Here is a 13122-nt window from a genome sequence, read left to right as displayed (position 1 = left end):
TGGGTTTCATCAATAGCTCCAATACAATTTTTAAAGTATGGCTAATATCGCTCATCTTTACGAATTATTTTTGGAGCATCCTTAAATTCTCTATCAGTGGGGCTGATAATGTCGACCGCCATTCATGAAACAGCCATTAATACACTATTAAAATGCCTACTAATAGTCTCTCCCGAATGTTAAAATCTTTCTTGTGCCCTTCTATTCCCGAACCCATGACCTAATGTAATCAAGAAAATTCCAACCATTTATTCGATAGTTATGTTTCGAGTACTAGTTAAGTTATATCTTCCATTCAACTCTTTGCATAAAGTATGAAATACATCTTTTTCCATCTTAAATTGTTGATGACATCTATCATGATGACCATTTAGAATCTCCATAACAAACTTATGACCTATGTGCGGAGAGGTCCTACAAGGTTCCTTAACCATATATGTTGTGTAATATATAGAATCTATCATTAATTGTAATGCTATCATAAAGTCAATATCATCCTCTTTTTCTTTTTCTTCACCATTATCAACATCGCTTGTATACTCTTCTGTATCGTAACCATTATTCTCCATGTCTATTAAATTCACAAAAATATGAAAAATAAATAAATAATAAAATTGCAATGCTTAAGAACAAGCATCAATAAAAAAAATTAAAATGTTGTAAAAATTCACCCAAAATATATAATAAAAAAAATTGATTCTCAACAACCTCTAAAATAGTTCATTACAAAGCATTTAGAAAAGAAAATAATAAGGAATCCCCAAAACTAAGATCATGATTGTCATTCTTGATTTATTTATTTTTCATTCGTTTAATAAAATCAATTGAAATGTTGGATCCTTTAGGGCAATAAACATTTCTCTATATGATTTCGTAAGGAGTACCTCACTTGCATCTCTAAAAAACTCATAGTCATTTTCTATCTTAGCTAATTCTCATACAACAGCCATAACCTCATCAATGCTACGGCCAGGTTTATCAGATGATGATGTTGTAACTCGTTTTTCAAGAATATCACAAAGACGTGTAAAATGTTGATTAAATATTTGAATTCATCTTTTCCTTTTTCTATCTTGGATTGCAGCGTGGGTTGCACGTTGCCAGAAAAGCTTGCTGCCGAACCATTGAAGTTGAGAACGTACGTAACTTCCGAGGGTAAGGTTCTGTCGGGAGATTTGTGAGATTTTCGTAGCTTTGTAATAGAGAGAGAGAGAGAGAGAGAGAGAGAGAGAGAGAGAGAGAGAGAGAGAGAGAGAGAGAGAGAGAGAGAGAGAGATTTGCTTGCGAAAGAGAGATGAGGGGATGGCTTACCGTGCAATCCTGCATATTTGACGTGGTCAAGATTTTTCGAATTTGGCATGCATGCAAATATTCTGGCTCTTAAGTATTGTAAATTAGGCTGATCGGTTAGCATGGGAAAACATGTTTTAATCGGTTGGTGAAAAGGGATAACAGTTCGGATAATTAGAAGCAATAATTAGTAGTTGGACAGTGATGTTTTTTTTGATGTATTTTTTTAATATTTTTAAATATTTGAAAAAAAAAGTATTAAAAAAATCTACAATATCATTATCTTTAATCATTGAATTAAAAAAAAAAATTCATTTAGAAATGTATTTCTGTTTAGAAAAAGCTCAAATATTGCCTATGTCATATATTTCTCACCGTACGCAAGGCATCGATAGTAATCACAATAATTACCCAATCTCGTTGTGCAGTTTCAAGATAAGAAGTGTAAGAAGTGGAATTAAGGAGAGAATGTCCCAAAATCTTCAAATGGCCTGCCTTTGTACCTACCGGCAAGTAGTAGCGTTAATGCAGGAAGATTCGCCGTAGGGCTGTACATCCAGGTTTGGGCCCGGTATAGCCAGATTGTGACCCGGGCCAAAACTTGAATTATTATTATTTTTTTAAATAATAAAAGTTCATTTTAATTAAATTTAAAATCATAATTTTTTTTTAATAAAAGGCCCATATTTTATTTAAGATTTTTCAAGAAAATCCATTTAAAAGCATAACTTTTTTATGTAAAAGTTTATATTTATTTAAAAAAATTCAAACCATAATTGTTTTTTTTATATATAAAAGCCTTTATTTTACTAAAAAAAATTTCTAAGTCATCTACTTGGAAAGGATAATGTTTCTGTTCTAAAAATACTACATGCATGTAAAACACAAAAAAATTCTAATATTCACCTATGCATACATCACAATGCAATCCATTAGCTGTTTGTATGATATTTACAGTTATAGAGTGCACAAATGCTGCGCACTCTTTTTTAAAAAAGTAAGTAAATATGATATTTATATGAAAAAAAATTAAATTTTTATTGATAGACTCTACTTTTTTTTCAAAAAAATGCGTAGCGCTTACACAACCATAACTACTGTATCTAATATTATTCTATATATATACATATATATTACTAGCTAATTAGCTAGCTAGGATAGTACCATCGTTGCATGAGAAAATTACCTGTTCCTCAACCAACAACTACATGCTATCCTTTATTATAAAACTTCATCATCTTAGAACATCCTCAATGGATTATACAAAGTTAAAGAACACTTTTAATAAATGTAAGATGAATTTGACTTTTGGTTATTCTATTCACATAAGTCTCCACATTAGAATAACTATTTTTTTATTATATAATAATAAAATATTATAAGATGAATTTAACTTTGATCATTTACATCAAATCTCCACATTGGATTATCCATTTATTCATTATATAGTAATGAGTAATTAATAATTGAAAAAATATTTAATTTTTTTAATTATTAACTTATTTTATTTGATCTTATTTTACTATTCTACGTATGATATATTAATTAGTAATCATATTCTAATTAAATTAGTAATTAGGAGTAATATAAAGTAATAAAATAAATATTTGCTCCTGAAACAGTAAGAAACAAATTTGATTTAATTTTTACAAATACTGTAGTTCAAATCTAATAAATTTAAGTTTGCAATTTGCATAATCCATTGCAAGCAGTTTTTCAGCTCTAATAGTTAAATGATACTTTATTTTACATTTGGATAATCCATTAAGGATTTTGCCCGAATATATACAAACTTCCAGGCGTAATAGGCTCCATGTATGGAGGTAACTTTTTGCCCACACCTAAGCACCGATTTCCTGCATTGCATTGAACCACCAATGTATCAAATAGACATCATGATATATATGGAGCGCTTGGTATTCAACTGTATCAAATAAACATGCTTAATTTTGGTGTTGGAAAAAAAAAATACCGAATCTAGTTCACATGTTACAATATAAAGATTGAGTTCAAAGTACTGATCATCATTTGATATGGGATTAAAGCAATGGTTCTGAACTCGAAATTTGAATATATACTTTAAGCACGAGAGAGTGATTATCTCTTGTCACCAACTTTTTTTTTTTTTTTTGGATAAATAGGGATTTAAGTTTTAACGTTACATGATGCATCACATGAATATAGCTAGGTTGAATATGAGTAAATCCACTTACTTTTGTATCTGGCAGCTGTATAAGGGAAATCGGTGATGATACCATCAACTTTTGCCAACTGGACAAATGTGTTGATCTCCACAGTTGCATCTGCGAGGAAGTCATATGATTGGGTCACAAACTCATTGCTGAATGTCTCTACATAAACAGGGAGCTTCTCTGCATGAAACTTGGGCACAATATCGGTAGTATTAGTGATAAATGCTTCAAGTTCAGGGAAGATGAAGTCCTTGGTGACAACCACAGAATCGGCAAACGTCTTTATGTTCTTAATGGTTGAGTCGGGGCCATCAGCAATACTCCCGTCGGCCTTGTATACACACTCGTAATTGCTTTTTCCCTTGAATTTCATTAGAATTGAGCTATTACTGGACTGGATCATAACTTTTAAGGATGTCTGTTTATCAAAACCAGCTTTGATCACGACTTCGTTGACTGCATCGGCTACTCTCACTCCCTGTGCATTCTGAAAGGAACAGATCAACAGAATGAAACAGGGATGATCAAGAAAAATATTAAAATCTGGAGGCATGAGAAGAAACACCCCTTTGATAAATTGCCAACATATATTTCAGCAACAAAAAGACAGTAAGCAGCAGAGCAAATACTCACCTCTATGTTGATCAGGACACCAGTAAGAGATTTCGCATTCTTTGACAAGGCCAAGAAATCGGACAATGTTACAAACTTTCCAGCATTTTGGAACTTCGGGTTCCGGAACATTTTATACTCGGTGGAGGGGTTTGCTATTGCCGCTGCCGGAATTTATGCAAAATACAAGTATATAAGTAGATAATAACGGAGATCCTCATTTAATGTAGAGAATTAATTCAAACCGATGTAAAGTTCCATCACGCTTGTCTCTCAGTCTTAACAAAAGCTTTTAAACAAATTTAAGAGGATGAGTTTTTCCAAAGCATGAAAGCTTTCAGTGAATGTTTTCTTCGTTTGTTGTCTAGTTAGGAAGGAGGGGCTGTGGTTTAAAGGGTATCATTGCACAGAGTATGTAAGGGAGAACCCAATTCGACTTACGTTTCAAGTTTTGAATCTGATTCCACGCCAAGTTAAAGGAAAATATTCCACCCACATCCTTTGGAACTATTGCGCTTTCTGTCAAATTTTCTGAGCTCAGGCAAAATGGTGTCCCATCCTTGGCCAGTTGAACTGGGCAGTCAATTATTTCTGCGCCATCTGCAATAGCTTTGTTATATGCCAAGTCTGTGCAACCTGGGTAATCTCCACTTGCTCCATATTTAGAGATAATCAATGGTTTCGCTGCATAATGAGCAATGTGAAGGAGTGTCAACAATGATATACCGAGAATAATGTTGTCATAGAAACACACAGTTAGACAACATAATCAATGAGTTGTGAACTGCAGACAACATAATCAATTAGTTGTGAACTGAAAAGAATCGAAGCTTTGGTTATAAGCATTTTCGACGGTGATAATATACCTTGTGATGAAGCTTTTCTGCCAAGATCATGAGCAAAGCAAGCTGCAGTATGAGAAGAGAGAAATTCAGGATTGTGATGAAAATACTTAACAGTAAATGCCTAGTGGAGAGAAAAAAAGACTTACCTATAGCCTCCGAGGCAGTCATTGGGAAATCGCTCAACACTCCATCAACACAGAAGTCAGCATTGTCAACGAAAGACAAGTACTCAGATATGGGATCATGACTGTAATTGTAGCTAATGGGAATGTCATTTACAAAATCCGAGGCGAAAACTTCAAGCCCTGCTTTATGAGCATCCGCGACAACAGAGGTATGAGGTTGTAAGTAAAGAGTTGCATCTACAGGCCATATGTAGTCCTTGGGAACAAGGATTCCGGAGGCAAATGTTTTGACAAAAGTAAGATTCTTTAACAGAGAGCCATATGTCTGGCTCGTTGAAGGCTCAATCTCATTTCGTCCTAGAAATCGGAAGACCAGTTTTGTCGTTGTAGGTTTAAATCCCGACTCAATAGCTGTTAGTAAAGCCAGCTCTGGGGATGAAATGTAATCAACTTTCACTCTTTTCGAAACAGAAAGCACAAATCTTGTCATACTCAAATTGTGTTGCGTGAAGAATGCATCGTACTGCAAATTAAGTGTTTGGAGTTGGAGCAAAAGGGTTAGTGATCAGAATGCATGATAGCTGAGAAGCCAAGCCAGATCCAACATTATCAGCGGAAAATTAAAACAACAAAGGATCGAGGAGACCAATTCAATGTCAAGGCAGACCGTCAGAGCAGAGTTCATAATCTTTCGTTTAATTACCTGAATGTTCAACCATAAGCCTGGTGGTTGTACTTGTGTAGCCAAATGATCAACGCTGATAATTGCGAAGCCATGGTTATCAAACCGGTTACTTCGAGAATAGACTCCTTGCGTTACTGACAAATAGAAATAGAGAAATTCGCATCAGCTAACGATAAGAAATCTCATATCAAATAAGCAGAAACCTTGACTGATAGCAACTATAAACAAATCGAGTACGTAGACGGTAACCAAAAGACAAAAAAACATGTAAGGAAAATAAGGCTTGCGAGCGAAAAGTCAAACATACGGGCGACATTATTTGCTAGCTCTTCGTAGGCGAAATCCACAGAAAACCATCCTCGGGTAGGGACCTTATTAACTTGGTAAACCCTACTACTATTTTTGTAAATAGTAGCAATGTTAGTAGCATTCTCCAACTTGACACCCTGCGCACAAATCCCAAATCCATCCTTTGTTAATTGCACGTCACACCATAGGTGGACATTGGGTAGACTAACTTGCCGTGCCAGACCAAAGGCAATTTGACTAGAATCTGGAAACAGCCCTGAAAACCCTCCTCGTGCAATCACTAGAGGCGGTTTACCTACAAAATATTAATTCCAATCATATGTATCAGTTTATTAGCATGCCATGTAAAACTCAAGTAGAAACATTAACATGAATGATCAATGAATGAATTACAACATTGTTGTGTATGTAATGTTTCACAAAGGTATCGAAGGTACGTACGTACGTACTAAATCCGGCGCAAGAACTGTTGAGGGACCACCCCATGTGTGCCATCCACTATGTGTGCCCATGTGTTGGTGGTGTCCAATTCACATGATGATATTCCTCACTAAGTGCTTTCATTGAGTGTTTAGCTTGTGCATTCCAGCACATATGTGGAGGGAGATGGGTTGAGCCTCTCCTATAAATAGGAGAGGTCATATGAAGGGAAAACCATCCCATTGAGAGAGAGAAGCAAGAGAAGTGTGTGTAGTGTGCCATTTGAGATAGAGTTGTTTTGAATATAGTGTTTCCGCTCAGTGGACGTAGGCAAATTGCCGAACCACTTAAATATTGTCTCTATCTATTGTGGGTGTGATTTCTGGGCGGCTTTAGGCGCAACAATTGGTATCAGAGCCAATTAGGCTCTTTTTTTGTGGGGTGGATTTTTGTGGTAGTGTGGATACGTACAGTCTAAGGAGGTTCTGTCTAGGAGATTGGAAATTTTAAGCGTGTCCATTGTGACCCTCCAATCTTTCCTGGGAACTGACTTAGTGAGATACTATTCATTTCTACCGTAAAAATTCATCAGAGCTTCGGTTCGTGCTACCCAGGAAAATTGCAGTTAATCGGAATCAACTTTTGATCACACCACAACGTTCCTCTCGTCAAGTCGGATCCGTTGCCGCAAACGGCATCGAAAACGAACATCGGAGGAGCCCACACGAGCCCCTAGAAGATCGGCGCGTGCATCTGCTGTATCCCACGCGCCAGACAGATCAGAACCGTCCGTTTTTCAGATCCATTTTGGGCTTGATCTAAGCCATCCGGAGTCCGATTTCAACGATCAAATAGTGCTTTCCAACTATTTGGATCATTCCGAACTCATTCGTACGGTTAGAATTTTGAAATTTTGTGTCTAAAGTTTCTAAATTCAAATGGAAAGATCTGGAAGAGATAGGGGCTCTGAAAATGCCAGTAGCTCTGGACGTCGGTCCACCGTGTCAAATGCCAAGTTTGAAGTTGAGAAGTTCGATGGAACAAGCAACTTCGGCATGTGGCAGTGTGAAGTCATGGACGTTTTGATCCAACAAGAGTTGGATATTGCGTTGGAAGGAAAGCCAGACGATATGACTGATCAGGGTTGGAAGAAGCTTAATACTCAAGCTTGTAGTACAATTCGGTTATGCCTTACCAAAGAACAAAAGTATTTTGTCATGAGAGAGACAGATGCTAGGGTACTTTGGCAGAAATTGGAGGATAAGTTCATGAAGAAGAGCATTGAGAGCCGTTTGCACTTGAAGAAGAAGCTCTTCAGATTCCAATTTCGTGAAGGTATTTCAATGACTGAACATCTGAATAGTTACAACCAAATTCTTGCTGATTTGTTAAATTTAGATGTTAAAATCGAAGATGAAGATAAAACTTTACTTTTGCTAAATTCCTTGCCTGATACATATGAGCATTTGATTACTACTCTATTGTATGGGAAGGAAAAGATTAGTTTTGAAGATGTATCTAGCTCTTTAATTAGCAATGAGTACCGGAGAAAAGATAAACAGGTACAACAAGATACATCAAGTGAAGCACTAACAGCAAGGGGGAGACCACAGTCAAGGTATCCCGGAAAGAAGAAAGGTTTTCAATCGAAAACCCGAGCCACATCACGTGGTTCATCAGTCGGAAGAAAGCTCGCCAAAGACGAGTGTTCCTTTTGTCACAACAAAGGACACTGGAAGAAGGATTGTCCCAAGCTGAAGGGACAACAGCAGAATCAACCCACCACAGCCAATGTCGTGGACAGAGATGATGATTCAGATTTTTCCTTGATAAGTTCATCATCCATTTGTCATTCCGATGAATGGATTATGGATTCCGGATGTACCTATCACATGTGTCCCAATCGGGACTGGTTTACTGACTTCAAAAAGATTGAAGGTGGAACAGTACTTATGGGCAATGACAGTGCCTGTAAGACTCAGGGAATAGGTAGCATTCGGTTAAAGCTGCACAATGGTAGCGTCAAGACTCTGACAGAAGTTCGGTACATTCCGGACTTGCGGAAGAATCTCATCTCACTGGGAGCTCTGGATTCAAAGGGATTCAGAATCACCATTGAAGACGGAACTCTCAAAGTACTAATGGGAGTTCAGGTGGCTATGAAGGGTTTGAGGCGAGGAAACTTGTACTTCTTGCAAGGAAGTACTGTTGCTGGAAGAGCTTCCACAGGCTGTGAGAAGCTAGATGAGACTGATGATGACACCTCCAGTCTGTGGCATATGCGTATGGGACACGCAGGAGAAAAAGTTTTGCAAACACTGGTGAAGCAAGGCTTACTCAAAGGTGCCAAGACTGGTAAACTGTCTTTCTGTGAGCACTGTGTATTGGGGAAGCAGAGGCAGATCAAGTTTGGAACCGCAGTACACAATACACAGGGAATACTTGACTATGTGCACTCCGATGTTTGGGGACCTACCCAAAATGCATCTTTGGGAGGTAAACATTGGTTTGTAACTTTTGTAGATGATTATTCTCGTCGTGTGTGGGTGTATACGATGAAGAATAAGGATGAAGTGCTGAAAATCTTCCTTGATTGGAAGAAAATGGTTGAGACTCAGACCGGCAGAAAGATCAAGCGGCTCAGATCTGATAATGGAGGTGAATACACTTCAGATCCCTTCATGGAAGTATGCCGGAGAGAGGGAATTGTCAGACACTTCACAGTACGAGGTACACCGCAGCAGAATGGTGTGGCAGAACGAATGAATCGTACTTTACTAGAGAAAGTACGATGTATGTTGCTGGATGCTGGATTCAGTAAACAATTTTGGGCTGAAGCTGTGACATATGCCTGCCACCTCATCAACCGACTACCCGCATCTGCCAATGACGGGAAGACACCCACTGAAATGTGGAGAGGTACACATGCTACTGATTATAACTCTTTACACATTTTCGGATGTCCTGCTTACTATCACGCTAAAGAGAGTAAGCTTGATCCTAGAGCCAAGAAAGTAAAATTCTTGGGCTTTAGTACTGGAGTAAAAGGGTATAGACTCTGGTGCATAGAGTCTAAAAAGGTGATCATTAGTAGAGATGTTACCTTCAACGAATCTGAGATGCTTAAGTCACATAAGCATAGAGATTCCAGTGAATGCAGCCATGATAGCGAAACACCTGGTGATTCGCAAAAGGTGGAGTTTTCCACTCGAAAGGATTCAGGAGAAACAAATGGAGAGCACGAACAAGATGAGGTTGATAGTCCAGTCACAGTACCTCCAATACAACCTGAATCAATAGCAACCAACAGACCGAGAAGAGAGAAATGTGTACCGTCACGTTATGCAGACTATGTGACATATGCATTACCAGCTGAAGGGGGTGAGATCCCAACCACTTACAGAGAAGCCATACAGTCCAGTGAACAAGTTGAATGGACAAAGGCAATGAAGGAAGAGATGCAGTCTCTTCACCAGAACCAGACTTGGGAGCTTGTGCCGCTTCCAAAAGGAAAGAAGACAATTGGCTGTAAGTGGATCTTCAATCAGAAAGATGATCAAGCTGCTAAGAATGGAGTGCGATACAATGCTAGGTTGGTAGCCAAGGGTTACGCTCAGACAGAGGGAATTGACTACAGTGAAGTATTCTCTCCTGTTGTGAAGCATTCATCCATTCGGATATTGCTAGCTTTGGTTGCACAATATGATCTGGAGTTAGCACAGTTTGATGTAAAGACAGCTTTCTTGCATGGTGATCTGGAAGAGGAGATTTATCTGTCTCAACCAGAAGGATTCAAAGAAGCTGGCAAAGAAAACTGGGTATGCAGTCTGAAGAAGTCTCTCTATGGCTTGAAGCAGTCACCTCGGCAATAGTATAAGCGGTTTGACCGCTTTATGATGGATCTGAAATACACTCGTTGCCAATACGATCATTGTGTATATTTCAGAAAACTTGCAGATGGATCTTTCATTTATTTGCTTTTATATGTAGATGATATGTTAATTGCATGTAAAAGCAAGGGGGAGATAGATCGCTTAAAAACTCAGTTAAGTCGTGAGTTTGACATGAAAGATCTGGGAGAAGTTCGAAGAATACTGGGGATGGAGATCAGCAGAGATAGGGTGAAAGGTATAGTTCACCTTACTCAGAAGCAGTATCTGAAGAGAATACTGCAACGCTTCAACATCGACTCAAAGACGAAGCCGGTGAGTACTCCAATGGCCCCATATTTCAAGCTCAGTGCATTGCAGTCTCCTAAAACTGATGAAGAGCGGGACTACATGAGAAATGTCCCATATGCAAGTGTTGTAGGAAGCTTAATGTATGCCATGGTGTGTACACGACCTGATATCTCCCAGGCCGTTAGCTTAATTAGCCGTTATATGCATAATCCTGGAAAGACTCATTGGCATGCGGCTAAGTGGATTCTACGGTACATTTTAGGAACCGTAGATATTGGTTTGAAGTTCGAGAAGAGTGAAGATAGTCTAGTAACTGGGTATGTTGACTCAGACTATGCAGGTGATCTTGATAAACGCCGATCGACAACTGGATATGTGTTCACTATGGCTGGAGGACCAGTTAGTTGGCGATCAACTTTGCAGTCAACAATTGCACTATCATCAACTGAGGCTGAATACATGGCTGTAACAGAAGCCGTGAAAGAAGCCATTTGGTTACAGGGATTGGTAACAGACTTGGGCTTTAAGCAGCAAGAGGTTACCGTTTACTGTGACAGTCAGAGTGCAATTCATCTGGCCAAAAATCAAGTATATCACTCTCGAACAAAGCATATAGATGTCCGTTTCCACTTCGTACGTGAGATATTGGAAGAAGGGGACATTCTACTTCAGAAGATTGGCACTGAAGATAATCCAGCAGATATGTTGACAAAGGTCGTCACCGGGATCAAGTTCCAACACTGTTTGGACTTGATTAATATCTCATACTGCTGAGCACCCACGGGTGCATTGGCGCCTTAGGGCGCATTTGGTAGCGGAGATCTCTCATGGCAAACGAACATTTCGATAGAGGGATGAAATCATTGGAAGGATACAACATGTAGTATCCTAATGTGGCACACTTGGGTGGAGGGGGTGATTGTTGAGGGACCACCCCATCTGTGCCATCCACTATGTGTGCCCATGTGTTGGTGGTGTCCAATTCACATGATGATATTCCTCACTAAGTGCTTTCATTGAGTGTTTAGCTTGTGCATTCCAGCACATATGTGGAGGGAGATGGGTTGAGCCTCTCCTATAAATAGGAGAGGTCATATGAAGGGAAAACCATCCCATTGAGAGAGAGAAGCAAGAGAAGTGTGTGTAGTGTGCCATTTGAGATAGAGTTGTTTTGAATATAGTGTTTCCACTCAGTGGACGTAGGCAAATTGCCGAACCACTTAAATATTGTCTCTATCTATTGTAGATGTGATTTCTGGGCGGCTTTAGGCGCAACAAGAACAATATTCTCACTCCGTTTTAATTTCATTTTTCAAGAAAGCAGAAAACTTTTTCGTTTTGTTCCAACGTTATATTTTTCTCGGCAGCACAGGTAATAGAGGCTTGGAGGCAAAATCCAAACCAGTAAGCGTAGGCCAGTGATCAGTCTGGCTAGGTTCCTGAGCAGATACCAGAGCTAATACCGCGGAGCATTGAAGCAGGAGAAGAAAGAACGCTCGACAGCGTGGGTTGTACATTGCCGGAAAAGCTTGCTGGCAAACCATTGGAGCTGAGAACGTACGTAACTTCCGAGAATAAGGTTTTGTCGGGAGATTTGTGAGATTTTCGTAGCTTTGTAACAGATATATATATATATATATAGAGAGAGAGAGAGAGAGAGAGAGAGAGAGAGAGAGAGAGAGAGAGAGAGAGAGAGAGAGAGAGAGAGAGAGAGTGCTCTATTTGCATGCGGAAGAGAGATGAGGGGATGGCTTACCGCGCAATCCTGCATATTTGACGTCGCCAAAAGAACCAAGTCAAGCACTTACATGCATGATCTGTACGGGGAAATGGATGGTATATATTTTATATATTATATTCTTATTTTTTTTAATAAATATATTATATTCTTATCGGCTAGTTCGATTGTAATTTGCTTAAGAGCATTGACAATGGCCTATGTATTTTTATATTCATTTTTATATTTATATAATATCCCTTTAAGTTGATCTATAATAGATTATGTTTTTTTAAAATTTTGCATAACTATAAATAGTGTTTATTTAAATTTGAAGAAGTACAATTCACTCTTTAAACATTATTATAACATTATTATCAGCGTAATATTACAAACGCCAGCAAACACGATTAGTATAACGGTGTAAAATTCTTAAATTATTAGCGTTTATTTAAATGCCACAAAAAATATATATTATTACTGACGTAACAATAAAAATTATAGGACTTTCACAGCAGTTATGCATTGTGATTTTGTGCTCCATGAAGGACCTCATCCCCCTTGCATGGCCAACAAAAAAACAAAAAGAAATGAAAAGGAGAGCAAGGACTGCGATGGCAACTAGAGAAGCAACTCCAAACAAAAATAACAAATAATGAGGAAATAATACCAATCACAACATACCTAGATTACAGCCGACTGTGAATGAATGATTATAACTCACTTTGCACAAATGACAATACCAT

General features: G+C 38.3%; 1 protein-coding gene across 1 annotated transcript; it reads right to left on the bottom strand.

Moving 5' to 3' along the window:
- Window positions 1-2865: 2865 nt before the first annotated feature.
- LOC122280910 (glycerophosphodiester phosphodiesterase GDPDL3-like) lies at window positions 2866-12252 on the bottom strand. The gene is made up of 9 exons (XM_043092031.1): window positions 12062-12252; window positions 6057-6353; window positions 5768-5883; window positions 5086-5587; window positions 4961-5002; window positions 4536-4778; window positions 4116-4258; window positions 3504-3969; window positions 2866-3146 (listed from the first exon to the last, which is right to left on the bottom strand). The coding sequence occupies exons 1-9, from the start codon at window positions 12201-12203 to the stop codon at window positions 3055-3057; spliced, it is 2043 nt and encodes a 680-aa protein (XP_042947965.1). The 5' UTR covers window positions 12204-12252; the 3' UTR covers window positions 2866-3054.
- Between the last annotated feature and the right edge of the window lie 870 nt (window positions 12253-13122).

The sequence above is a fragment of the Carya illinoinensis genome, chromosome 11 (genome assembly GCF_018687715.1).
Source record: "Carya illinoinensis cultivar Pawnee chromosome 11, C.illinoinensisPawnee_v1, whole genome shotgun sequence".
Taxonomy (NCBI): Eukaryota; Viridiplantae; Streptophyta; class Magnoliopsida; order Fagales; family Juglandaceae; genus Carya; species Carya illinoinensis.
This window is presented reverse-complemented; position numbering and strand designations above follow the sequence as displayed.

What these genes read in the sequence shown, in the direction of transcription:
- LOC122280910 (XM_043092031.1), bottom strand. Translation starts at nt 12,203, where the DNA reads ATGGTTTGCCAGCAAGCTTTTCCGGCAATGTACAACCCACGCTGTCGA. An exon ending in TCACTGGCCTACGCTTACTG is followed by an intron (nt 6,354 to 12,061) that starts GTTTGGATTTTG and finishes AATATTTTGTAG; the next exon opens with GTAAACCGCCTCTAGTGATT. An exon ending in GCTAGCAAATAATGTCGCCC is followed by an intron (nt 5,884 to 6,056) that starts GTATGTTTGACT and finishes TCTATTTGTCAG; the next exon opens with TAACGCAAGGAGTCTATTCT.